This window comes from Jaculus jaculus, chromosome 1 (genome assembly GCF_020740685.1).
Source record: "Jaculus jaculus isolate mJacJac1 chromosome 1, mJacJac1.mat.Y.cur, whole genome shotgun sequence".
Lineage (NCBI taxonomy): Eukaryota > Metazoa > Chordata > Mammalia > Rodentia > Dipodidae > Jaculus > Jaculus jaculus.
The window spans coordinates 49768591-49782825 of record NC_059102.1 but is presented as its reverse complement, the minus strand read 5'-3'; the positions used below and the strand labels follow the sequence as shown (position 1 = coordinate 49782825).

Genomic DNA, 14235 nt, shown 5'->3' with positions numbered 1-14235 from the left:
TCTTATTTGCTGAAAGTCCTCATGGGTGGAAAACCTATCCTTCTTCTCCAGCTAGATTATAAACACCTCAAGTACAGGGCGATGCCTTTGGCTTTGATGATCCCCAGGGTGTTTAGAATGCCTCACAAAAATGTATATAAGTTTTGAAAATTTTGGCTAAATGACAAATAAATTTTGTCTATCAGCTTCTAGAAATAATATTTGAAATGATGTGGCTTGGTGGGGACTACTAAGGCAAGAGATGCAGTTTAGAAATCCACAAGTGTGATATTCTTAAGAAAGTTGCCTAAGCTTCTAAAACTCACTTGCCTCCTCTGTGCAGTGCCATAGCTGATCACCAGAGTACAGGCCTAATGTGAAGGTTCCACCAACATAGAGGACATCTGAGAAAGAAACATCATTACTCAGATACCTTGGCTTTGCTAGAGCAGGGGTATACAATCTGCATTACCTGTCCTAAACAATGATACAGAAGATCTCAACCCAGGATGAGGAATGAAGAGGAATGGGATAAAGAGTTAATGTATGGGGCCACTGAAGCGGTTTCCCTACTTTGTGATTAGACCTTTCTCTTATCAGTATCATACACAAGCAATCCATGAAATTTTACTTTGGAAATAAAACATACAGAATGCACTGGGGAAGACAGTCTCAAGAACACTTTGTGAGCCCACTTGGAAATCTGGAGACGATGCAGCTTTGAAGTCAGAGAAGTACTGCATGACTGGAAGAGGAAAGAATTATGAGGACCTAAAGTGTGCCTTTATTAGTGAGGCAGATTGTCCTCTAGGAAAAACCAAAGTAAGCAGTGCTCTGTTTTAGACCGCTCATTCAGCTGCCTCACTTCAGGATTTTCACTCTTTCCTCCTTGCCTTTTCAGTAAGTCCATATGCACTCTCTAGGATCTACTGTCACTTAATGAAAGCCCAATTCTTCAGGGTAGCTGTTGAAATCAGCTCCTTCTGGGCTGGAGAGATGGCTTAGTGGTTAAGCGCTTGCCTGTGACACATAAGGACTCTAGTTCGAGACTCAATTCCCCAGGACCCACATGAGCCAGATGCACAAGGTGGTGCATGCATATGGAGTTCGTTTTCAGTGGCTGGAGGCCCTGGTGCACCTATTCTCTCTCTCTGTGCCTCTTTTTATCTCTGTCACTCTCAAATAAATAAATAAAAATAAACAAAAAGAAATCATCTCCTCCTGGCCTGTATTCATCCTCACTCCAGAATGCAAGTCTCTATAGGTCTTAGTTTCAAGGAATCTATTGTTTCTTCTTCAATGACTATGATAAACAGACACGTTTTCATCTTTTTCTAATTATCAGACCTGAAGAGACATGAAATCCATCTAGGGCTACTTACACGCTCACGATGAACTGTCAGCAACCATCCATAGACACTACGAAGGAGCTTCTCCACAAAGGATGGATGGTATTTAACATAGAAGTAAGAATCTTTATATATACTGAGACATCAACAAATTTCCTAAAGGTTTTTCTTAAAAATGCCCATCTATACTTGTTTATGACTAGTCCAGACTGTGCTCATGATTATCAATGATAACAACAAAATAAACCAAATGAAACTTTCTCTTCAGTTTCCAACCACTATTCTTACCATCAAATTCAGTTAAGTCAAAAAATGACCTTCGTTAACTACATGACCCCAACAGCCCATGATTCTTTAATTTTTTTCCCTTTTCCACAACCTGTTCTTTTTCATGTATGTGTCAATGTGTGTGTATGTGTAACATATGTGAGAGTTTGCATGTGTATGTGCAGATGATGTCAGGTCCTGTGTGGTGAGGACATACACAGGACATAGGAAAGCACTGGATGCCCCAACCACATTACTTACCCACATATTCCCTTGACACACTTTCTCACTGATTTGGGAGCTTGTCATGTTTTTAAACTTCAAAGAGTCTCTGGTCTCTATTCTCTCAGAACTGGGGTAACAGCAGTACATGTCCGTGCACAGCAGTTTACTTGGATGCCCCTCAAGCCCTCATGCTTACATACCAAGGGTTCTTAGCCACTAAGCCATCTCTCCAGCACTCAATCTGTTCCTTTGCTTTTCCTTCTTTGTAGTCTTCAACATAATATGTTAATTATCTTCACACATCTAGGAATCTTCTACAAAGGTACTTTTCTCTAACAAGTAAAATGTAATTTTAATTAATTTTCTCTGCTCAATAGGAATGAAAATATATTGCCAAAATATTTATTATATATTTTTATTTAGTATAGTGCCTATACTCAACACAGACATTGATGAATGTGAGAGTATGCATATATGTCAGTTAACACTAATAAGGTACCTGTGTATGAAAGTCATTGGCCCTTAATTTTAGTTGTATCACCTGGAAGATCACTGTGACCTCAATCAAAAGCTCTGGTTCAGTGGATCAGCAATTACAGAGTTTGGTTTTCTAAGATTGGCCAGGCTGAGGGGGATGTTTATAGCAAGTGCTTCAAACACTATTACCTAAATTTATGTGAGAGAGTGTGTCAGAGAAGTGTACTAATGGAGGCCATGAAATATAGGCCATGGCCTATATTTCATCTGTCTTGGAAAATCAAGGACAGCCTCTCTCACCTACTGGAATAGGGCTATTTTGAGTACTATGTTACATAATGTATGGTATGATAGGCTGTAAATTACAGAATACTACTATGATTAAAGTCAGTTCTTTGTACTTGTAGGTGCCCATCCAACTAGCTGCAGATCAAAAGACTTTAAAAATTACATCTGTTGTAAATATGTACAGACATTTTTCTTTTATTGTTAGCCCATAAACAATAGGGAACAACAACTATTTAGAAGGCATTTTCATTTTCATTTCATTTTCATTGTGTTAAATATAAATATCCTATAAATATTTAAAGCATACAGGAAAATCTTCATAGGTTACATGCAAGTCCCAGTTCATTTAATAGTAGACACATGAAAACTTGTATCCCATAAATACAAAAGAACAACTCTTTGTAGAAGTGTACTGGGTCATCAGAGGAGCTCTTTTAAGAGGGTGTTTTTCAAATATACCCATAAAGTGCTGCCCCTACATTTCTTCAGTTGTTAGTGGAAATTTAAGGAAAAAAAAAAAAAAAGCACGCTTGCCATGACTCAATATTTCCTTTTACTTTGTTATATAACAAAATAAATTCTTTCCCTATTATTCATTTTTAAAAAATATTTTATTAATTTGTGTGAGAGAGAAGGGGGGAGGGGAGAATAAATGAATATGAGCTCACTAGGGTCTCTAGCCTCTGAAACAAACCCCAGATGCATGTACCACCTTGTGCATCTGGCTTACATTGGTATTGGGGAATTCACCCTAGGTCCTTAGGCTTCATAGGCAAGTTTCTTAACCACTAATCCATCTCTCCAGCCCTATTTGTTATTTTTTTGGAAGTGCTACTTGTTTAAATTTAAAATACATCAACTAATAGATTTCATCAAAGAAATATGTAGCTACTAAGCATTATCTCCCATATTGAGCCATGAAGTTTTATCATAGTAAACACTCAAAAAAACTTAAAACTAGCTCTGCAACTGCTGATTGCTCATTACACAATGCTAAGGCTTTAAGCCTGGACCATCTCATCATTATGTTACGTCATTCATTTTTTGGTAACTGCAATAATATTATTTTTTAAATAATTGTATCTTGTGTAATTGTTCTATGAAATTATGGTCTTAAGACAAATAGAAGTAATCTTATGGATGCATTTTGATTAACACCAACATGAACTACTACAGATACAATTTGAAGCTTATGACGGCAGCAAAGCAAACTAGTATCAGGCTCACAATGTGCTTTCTCACTAGCTATGTGAAATGGGCCATTGTAAACTATTCTAGGTCTGTAGAAATAGCATGAAGGTAAAACCACCATTCAAACAAAAGCTATGAACCAAGTATGTAACTAAGCACTCAAATGATACCTGCTCCTGTTATTTATCATTTTCTATTGAAACATTTTTTGGGAATGACAACTCATGAATGGAAAAATCTTTCATAAAATCCATTGCAGATAATAGAATAATGTGCTACATACTACTTTGCTTTTTCTGTTGTTTTTGCTCCAAGTTAGTTGGAAATGCTGAAATTGTCTTCTGTGACTTAATAAATTGGAGAATCACTATATCAAGAACAAAGTCAAACTTTTCATTGTGTGGAGCTTTGTATGCCTTGGGTCTACTTAGAAAACCTATGACTTGCCACAATTAAAGAAAGTTTTAACAAAAGAATTCTTTCATATCTATGTTTTAGACTTACTATCTAATTGCCTGCAATCCTTAAAAAATAACATCACTTCAGTTAAAGCCTGACTTCTGTAAAGACAGGAAGAATTCAAGGTGCCCAGTGGTTGAGTAATTAAGGGAGGAAAGGGAAATAATACAGCTAACATGAAAAGCAATTAACCTAAGTACTTACCTTTGGCTGAAGCAGTTACATATGACTTAATCAGTATGGAAATTAGACATTGATCTTTTATTGAAAGTATTTATATAGAAATGGTAAATAGATGATGATTATGATAACAGTTCTCATACAACAGGGAATATTTGCACTTGTAAGTGAAAAAAATGTATTTTAATCACTGTTTTTTAATCCCTGAAATGTACTTTTAAATCTATTTATGTGATCAAGGAATAAGACTAAAGGATAGCTTTGTGCAGCTGTTTGATCATATAAGTAATACATGGCATCATTGGTATCTAGTGAATTGATTTCTTCATCAAAGAGACTTTTCTCAGGAATTACATAATTGAATTTATGTCAACAATTTCATAAAATTATTTGATAGGTAAATGCAATGATGATTTCATTAAGAACATTGCCTATGAGCTCATTAAGCAAGTGTGCCTACTTCACAATACTGCCATACTGTTCTGTGTATTTCATGGACCAAGGTGATATGATTCCTAGAGACACAGGACATTCCCTTCTCTACACTGGGTCATGTTTTTAATCATCATTCACCTGAATGTTGCATCTTCTCCCCATTTGGTCAAAATCCTTGACAGAATGCATGCATTAGACTGAGAGCAAGTAATACATATTTTAAAAAAAAGGTTACCTCTGAGAGACAGAACAGAGACTCTCATTAAAATAGTCAACTCTTTATTCCTGTTGTTGTTGGGGAGCAGAACAATACATGGCTGTCATTAAAATCCCAGGTGACAGCTATATATACAGCAAGGGTTTATGCTAACAATGTGCTTCATTTTAACACGTGAATGTATCCTTACCATAAAGATGATGATGCTTCATGAGACCCTATAATGGTGTCTCCTAAGAGCACCCATAGCACCTTGTTTGAGCCATAAGAAACAAAAGGCCTCATTTACAACTCCTTTTCACCTGCAGCAAAAATTGGGTACTAATACAAAGCCATGCATATGTTTGTGTATGTATGTATGTATGCATGCATGTATGTATGTATGTGTGTATGATGTATAGTTTAAGTATTAGGTAGAAGTATTATATTTATAGCATATAGAGCTATTAAAAATTACTCTAATTTCTTTCTCCCATTCCCCCTTTTTGTTGTCTTTTTGATATTTCACATATATTTGATTTAAGGCGAATAATATAATCTTTAAAACACACCAGCAAGGGAATGTTCAAGCCACTCACTACAGAAACAAATTTATTTTAAAAGTAAAAATAAACAGAAATATTCAGGTTTCTAGTACATTTACATAGACTCTGGCACTAAAATATCTTAATTTGTCAACTTTCCCTTTATTAATCTATTAGAAAAGATTAAGTATACAACCTGAAAGTATTCAGGGAAAATAGGAACATGTCTTTATCAGATGTTATTAAAGCCATCAATTTATCTGCCTTTTTGTCATCTGCTTAGGCTGTGTTGTGTTAGTACTGAAGCATTTTACTACACATTTTTAAGTGCTTGTTATAAATAATCTGGGCAGAAATAATTATTCAGATATTTTACCCAAATAATTTCATAAAACATCTACCCCAGCCAAAATAGCCACACTTTACAGATAGCATTTTGTGGTGATCATCCTGAATAGGCATCTAATTTTTTTTTTTTTTTTTAAGAAAGTACTATTTTAGTCATGGGTTTTTCTTCAGAAGAAACTGAATGAGACCATTTGAATAATACATTGCCAATGGCTTAGGGGTAAGTCATGACTGCAAACTCAATTTAAGAAGAGGAAAACGTCAGTTTAGTGTCTCTAAGCAAACACACCCAAGCTCACATGAATGACAGGTACAACAAACAGCCATACATATCAGAGTCCTTTTGAAATTGTGGCAAGCAGTCATAGCAAACATTAGTAACACAGAACAACAGCACAAACGTCTGGAAAATTCACATCTAAGGGATGTATCAGTGCATACTTCTCTTAGCATAAAACTAAATGTGTTTTCCTTGCTATTCTCAGAAGTTCAACAACTGCATCTTTTTCATTTTTACTGCCTTGAAGAAACTTGGGCACAGAAACAAGGTAAGAGGCCCAAGGTAAGTATAAATTGGCAATTGCTTCAAGGTGAGGTGAGCAAAAGTGAAATCACAACCAGGAGCAACCTTAGAACAATGATCGCTTCCAGCTGTGGGAACTGAGCAGCGAAGGGATGTGCAATGACTGCAGAAAACCAAGACCGTGGTGGGCTTGAACATGGATGGCAAGACTCCTTTTTCTACACAAGGCCACAATATTTAAACAAAGTGTGAGAAGCCCAACTAGCATGGGAGACATGAATTATTTAGTGTTGGGGAAACCAACGGTAACATCTGATATTTTCTTCCCATGGCATCTATAAGTGTTCGCGATTGGATAGGCACAATATAAGTAGCATATCTCATATCACAGTTAATAAAGAAAACTTGAAACATTTACATTGTTATATTTTTGGCTTTAAGTTTATGTTAATTTTCTATATTTTTATATCTTTATTTCCCAGAGAAAAGGTAATGGTGCTGCCTTATAAGATAGGAATCAACCCTGAATATATATCAGACGTTATACCAAAATGTTCTTCTTTCCACATCACTATGGTTTTTAAAATTTATTCTTTCTTTTATTATGATACCTGCTGCTCCTACTGACATGATAGTAATTAGTACTATGAATCTAGTTCTTTAAAAAATTAAAAATATATTATTTAGTTATCTGAGAGAGAGAGAGAGAGAGAGGGAGAGAGAAAGACAGAGAATAAATGGGTGTGTCAGAATCTTTAGCCATTGGAAATGAGCTCCAGACATGTGTGCCTTCTTGTATATCTGGCTTACATGGGTACTAGGAAATCAAACCTGGGTCCTTAGGCTTCACAGGAAAGTGCCTTAGCCACTAAATCTTCTCTTACAGCCCCTATGAATCTAATTCTTTTTAGAAGGCCAGTTGAATTTTTCCAAGATGAAAACTAATGTTTCATGCCTCCTTGGTGCCTCTTCATTGCCTTACTATAAACAAACAATTTTAGACCACTTTATGTCAGTCAAGAGCTATACTATATTTTTTAATTACAAAAGGTGCATGATCATATTCACTGTCAGGAGAAGTGGCTAAAATTTACTCATGGCCTGAAACAATTTCAAGCAGTGTTTTATTGAAAATGTAATAGCTCATGCTCTTTGAAAAAGTTGAAGCCACCTAGGCATAGCTAGCACACTGAAATTATAAATATGTTAAAAGGACAGACAATTTTTAGCCAAGATAAATACAGAAGAAGAAAGAAGATCAAGATCTTTAATCATAAAAGAAAGAGGCATTGTTGATTGGGGAGGGGGCTAGCTAGCCCTAGAGACTGAAAAAGGAACGAGTAAACATGCTAGCATGTAGGAATGGTATTCTCTTCAGGCATACACTATTACACCTATGTGATATATCATGTGAAGAGAAATACATGTCATTCTAGACTTTCAATGTGATTGCACCCAATAGTCATCACTGGCAAGATGATAGTTAAGAAGTGGACTCATCAACACAGAACTGTATACTAAATTATTATCAGATCTATAAAACAAAATACATTTAAAAATATTTTTAAATCTCACATGTAAAGAGTACACTTATCTTGAGAATTATATTCTGTCATCACTTTGTACAGCAGCATTCAATGGATTCTAACAAGAATTATAAGGTATTCAGCCTGTAGACTAATTTCAACATAAAAAAAAAAAATAAGCTCTGCAATCATGAGTCAATCTCCCTGAATAGAGGGTGAGACAGGACAAAATGCAACTAAACTTTAACTATCATTATTCATATCTTATAGGTCTCATGAAACAATCAGAAGAAATAATCCTTCACAAATATAATTGTGTACTTGTGCTCAAAACCTCTGTGCCTATAGATGCAGAAATACTTTTGCACACCATAAAATGACCTTTTTGCTTCAGAGGCCCTTCATGTCTTAGGTAAGCACCATTAAGTAAAATGAACACAAGTATGCACAGACATACCCTTAACTGTTGCTCAATCTATGCTAAAGAAAAGCATCCTCCATCGCTCACCCCCTTGGTGACAGTTATTTTGATCTGAAGATAGGAATAAAATTTGTGTGGGACACCCGACTTCTTGTTGTTAAACCAGATTCATGTTGTCTACTTAAATTTACCCAAGGTAGGTGTTATGAAGTTAACCACTATGTCATAGAACCCAAATACTGCGTTTCATCTACATGCAACAAGGCAATCAGCTCATGAAGGAAAGCTCAGTTGTAAAATCCATTTAAATAGACTAGCCTACTTAAAATAATTCTTTAATAATTATTCAATATTTTATAAGATTAAACACTGTTATTACCATATATTGACCTTTGGAAAATTTGTAGTTTTAATTAGCTCCCATGAGCAGTATACAATGCCAAAATATTTAAAAAAAAATCCGTTATAAGAAATCTCATTTTAATTAAAATGTGCTGTTCCAGCCCTTTATTTTCCCTAAAAGAAACATATTTCCTATGAAAATGAAACCTAAGACTAATATGTTTTTCTTAATGGAGTCATAACTACTCTTTGTTTTCTAGCCATGGCTTTTTATAAGTGAATCAAAATTGTGCTGGTTCTCTTATACTTAACTTTGTCTCATTATTCTTTGAGTCATGCAATTAAATGATCATATGAAATAAACACTTATCAATCTAGAGAGTCCTCTTCCTTCTGAGATTAAGAGTAAGTGCCAGGAAGGACCCATCCCAAACAGAGACCCAGGGTCACTGACGCTGCAGTGGGTCTGATGTATGGTCATTTCTGAGACTCTAGGTGTCTATGCTCTCTTGAGCTCTTTTATAATCTATGTTCCAGTGTCATATCGCCCAACATTGATTGACAGAAGAATATACACAAAACTACTTATCATCCAGCTAAAACTAGCTGACATTGATAATTTGTCATTTTGCCAAGTTCTCTTTTTAATAAAACATACCTGTAGCAATTTGTTATTGAAATCATTCACAGGATAATGTACTACAAATACATTTCACATGTGAAATCCATCTGCCTAAAGGTACATTGGACCTTCCTCTGTTGGGATTTGAATTCAGCTCTATTTTTTTAAATACATGTCTTATGTCTTTGCTCAGATAGGAGATGTTATTTAAAAGAATATTTTTTTCCCCTCTAACTATCGCAGCTGCTTCTACCCAGCAACAAAAGTTTCTAGAGAAATCACATATACACATACATGTAAAACTAGGGAAACAAGCTGCTTTATTGCCCAATTTAAAATAAGCTCAATCAGAGAAAAGAAAAAAAAGTGATAATATACAGCTTGATTGAGCAGCTGAAGATGAAAATATACTCAGATGCCATTTTAGAATTCATGATAACTCTTACTCAATGATGTTTGGATGACACAAAGGACATTTTCTCATCTTGCCTTTTCTAAACCAGAGAACCAAGAAGTTGGATTTATGTTGAGCATGCCATCTAAAATAGTTAGACATAAAAAATTTTTTCACTATAATCTTGAAGCTTCAAGTCATATAACAGTTAATTTTAACTTTTAAAATCACACCATTTAAAGTTCTAATTATAAGAATTCTGAAAGAAAATGATATTTTTCATAAGTCAGAAATATGATATAGCCTGTATGTATCTAGTCATGAACAATTGCCCCTTTGCAGGAAAACAAATATATCAGCTTTCTTGAAAAGCAAAAACTAAAATGTAGATTAATAAAAGCACAAAGATTAAACCAACAAGCTTTAAATTAACACCTCACAGGCCTAGAGAAAGATGCTGAAAGTACTTGAAAAATATGACCAGGGTCTTACTCTTGACGGTTGCTGTCCGTGTGCAGTTGTAAAGGATAGCCAGCTCCCCGAACACCTTTCCAGGACCCATGGTGCACAGCTTTACCCCTTCTTTTGTAACTTCAACCTTCCCATCTAAAAAGGGAAAGAGAAAACATATTATATGCATTCACTTCCACATTGTATTTCATTTGTTGAATTTTCAATGAGATGAAAATGCTTTGATTGTTTAAAAACCATACAGTAGGGCAGAGAGCTCAGTTAGTAAAGTGCTTGCTTTGCAACTGGTAGGACCTGAGCTCATCTTTAGAGCCCAAGATCAAAATAGAAAGCTGGGCATGGTGGTGTGAGCTTTTAATCCCTGCGCTGGGGAAGCAGAGACAGGAAGATCCCTGGGGCGCATTGGCCAGCCAGTCTAGCAAATGGAAAAGTTCCAGAATAGGGGATGATGCCTGGGGAAATAAAACCCAAACTGTCCTCTGACCTCCACATGGACACACTTGGGCACATGCATACACATAAACACACACAAACACACACACACACATGTGTAGTGAACCAATTTAAACAAAGTTGTCACCAAAGTACAATGAAAAAAATGCAATAATATATATATGTAAATAAATATAACTCTCCTTTTAAAAATCTCATTGCAGACAAATTCGAGAGGAGACTCAAATAAAAGTTCATCAGAAAATGGAGACAAAATGTAAGAATGAGAAATTATTATAGTGGTTAAGGTAGTTGGCTGCAAAGCCTATGGACCTAGGTTTGATTCCACATGACCCACATAAAACAAGAAGCACAAGGTGGCACATGTGACTGGAGTTTGTTTGCAATGGCTAGAGGCTCTGGTGTGCTCACTTTGTCGAGTAAGTGATGTAACTTTTATAGTACACTTCACACTTGGAAATTCTCATTTTTTGTAAGGTGTATATTATTGGCAGAGAAATGACTTTGTCCCTTGGGCATAATTTAATTGCAGTTTATGACATCTTTTTTGTTTGTAAACATCTTATCTGACTTAGGCAAGACTGTTTTTTCTGCTTCCCAGTACTGCAAAGTTAACTGTGAAACAGAAAAATAAAAATAAACTATGATGCTTGAGGGAAAAGAAAGAATCATTAGGACTGTTTATGTTCCACAAAAGGCTTAGAAAACAAAATGCTTAAGAAGGAAAAAAGTTAAGGATGTATATCGTGTATATAACAATATGCATTAGATGCTTACTATTGCCTATAGGTAAGGAAAGTGCTATTCATGGTGAACAACTAAAGAAATACAATTTTTAAAAAGTCATGGCTATTTATCCTAAAATCTCCATTACTAAACCAACCAGGGAGAAATAAAAAATCAACATGATCTATTCTAGATTTAATTCTCTGCCTTCACTGTTTCTCTAAGTTACTTACTACAATCCACAAAATAAAAACTTGGTAAAGGAATTAGTTCCTGATTGAGAGGAAGAAAAGCTACTGGCTGTGTTTTCCCAACCTCATCCTCATGTATCAACTTCCTAAATGTTCTCTAATGTGTACGTTTCCTGTAAGACATAGCTTTTTAAAAAAATTAACACCTTTTTTGATGGTGGCCAAATGGCAGCAACAGTGAGCTCTGGGGTGTGACAGGACACCATTCAGCTGGGCTACGGATCTGAGACATTCTTTGGCAGGGCCAAGAAGTCTTTCAGGGGCCTCCTGGAGTGCCTGTTGTCTGACAGTTTGTGCTGTTGCTATCTTTTCCTTGGAGTATTTGGAATTATAATAAATTTATTTCCACTTATTTTTGCTTTCATCTTCTCCTTATAAGTAGTAACAGGGGAATCCAATTCAGATGTGTTTATATAGTCTCCAATGATTAGACAGAAATTTCTGAGGCTGTAATGTTTACCAAATTAGGGATCCTGAAACTATGACTAGTTTGAATGAACAAAATTTCTTAACACCACAAATGTATATTTCACCTAATGAGACATGTTCCTCACAATGCTATTGTTCCCAAGAAACATTACTTATGATTATAGGAACTATATAGGAACTAATGGGTACATTTCCTGAAACTACAAATGACTTACTAGAAAAAGAGCCTGCAATGCTAGGGAGCAAAAGTAAACATCTTTCAAATAATTGCGTTGAGCCCACACAAGGAAGTAAAACAGAATATGTAACTTTCAGAATTAATAATAGAGTTTGGTGGGCTCCTAAAGGAAAGACATTAATGCAAAATACTGGTTGTATAGATCAACCTTGATCATATACATGGGCATACATTAATGGAGTAAGGATGGTCAGGAAAGATGATAAAAAGGGTTAAATATCAAAATCTTTCTTTTATGGAGAGACTTGCAAGGTCAGGACCAAACTAAAATGAAGCAACAAGGAAATGTCATAGAGAGACAATTAAATCAGTACTGGGTTACAAATAGAGAAACAAACTGTTATTCAGGCCACAACATAATATTATGTAGAGAGTGTCTAACACTGCTCTTTCTGAGGTAAAAAATGTCTATTACCTTATAACTGTAAGAGCTGCCTGCCAGGACTCTTGGCCAGTTTCCATGAACCTGGATAAGATATTAACCAGCTTGCAATCTTTGACTTTCTTAGTTAAGATGTTATCAGAACGTCTTTGGGGTAAGAGGTTCATGAGTTAAGCAGAAGCAGGGGAAACAAAGGGAAAAGAGGAATATCAGGTAAGATTTCATAGAGAACAGAAGCCACAGGGATAAGTTACTATGTCTTGCTTGCAAAAGAAAAAAAAAAAACAAACAAACAATATATAAATAAAGAAGTAGAGTTTTGCTCTACGTCCAGTATGCTTCACCTGAACCACTGGTCCAAATAATTTCCTCACAATGCCGACTCCTAACATCCCCCTCAAGTTCTGCAACCCCGCTGAGGCTGGACCCTGACACGTCTTAAAAAATCATCCTAGTTTAATGTGAATATTAGTTACAACATAGGTTTGATATGCTATTGTCCACACACTTCTCATGATTAAAAACTTCACTATTAAGATATTTTGTGGAAAGGGGGCAGAAAGACAGTAAGAACCAAAGAGTGGGTGGGAATATCCAGAGGTATTGCCTCCCCCACCCCTGCCACAACAACTGATTGCTGCTCCCACAATCCCATGAATACCAGAAATCCCACTGACCAGGGCCCTCAGTGGAATAGGGTCAGGGAGGTCTGAAATGATAGTACCAACACATGTGTCCATACAAAGTTTCTACTTAATAAAGAATTGTAAAAAGAAGGAGTAAAAGATAGTTGTTTCATCTATGAATCTCTGATGGATGTTCTAACCTTACAGAACACTCTGCTACACTGTAAACCTTTACATCTTAGTGGTATCAATGGAGGAAGAATGCTATCAGGGCAAAATTCCATACTAAATCTACAGTACATTGAAGTTGTTTTACATACCCCTCTGTTAAGTAAGAAAGAAAAAATCCAGTAACTCAAAAGGCTTTGAACTACCTGTACACACGTTATGACTCAAAATATTTTATAGCTTTCTGATAGCAACAAAGCATCCTCAAAGGCATATCAAAACCAGTCCACTAGGGGATGGAGATATGGCTTAGCAGTTAGCATGCTTGCTTCTAGAGTCTAACGACCTGGGTGCAATTCCCTAGTGCCAATGTAAGCCAGATGAACAAAGTGGTACATGCATAGAGAATTTGCTTACAGTGACTAACATTCCTGGGGTGCCCATATCCTCTCTCTCTCTCATCTCTTTGCTTGAAAATAAATGTATAAATAAACAAAATATCAAAACAAGCCTAGTCTAGTAAGTTCATGTACTGCAGATACCCTGCCAAGATAGATCAGATCCTTTCTTTCTATCAGTGGCCAGCCTATGCCCCTGGAAATGATACCTGCATCTCAAGAATGATTATAACAGGTTGGTTGAGAGATCAATGCATCGTCTGAGGCCAGACCATGGGTAGAGCGCTCTTATTTGTTTGCTCCTTACTAGATTTAAGCTCTTTATC

The 14235-nt window shown here is 35.9% G+C and overlaps 1 protein-coding gene across 2 annotated transcripts in view; it reads right to left on the bottom strand.

Annotated features, from left to right (window-relative positions):
- Prkg1 (protein kinase cGMP-dependent 1) overlaps positions 1-14235 on the bottom strand; it is a 1244729-nt gene that overhangs the window by 766589 nt on the left and 463905 nt on the right. For both annotated transcript variants that reach the window (XM_004653190.2, XM_004653189.2), the window contains exon 3: positions 10260-10373. In XM_004653190.2, coding sequence (XP_004653247.1) covers positions 10260-10373 — 114 coding nt within the window. The remainder of the gene's footprint in view (positions 1-10259; positions 10374-14235) is intronic.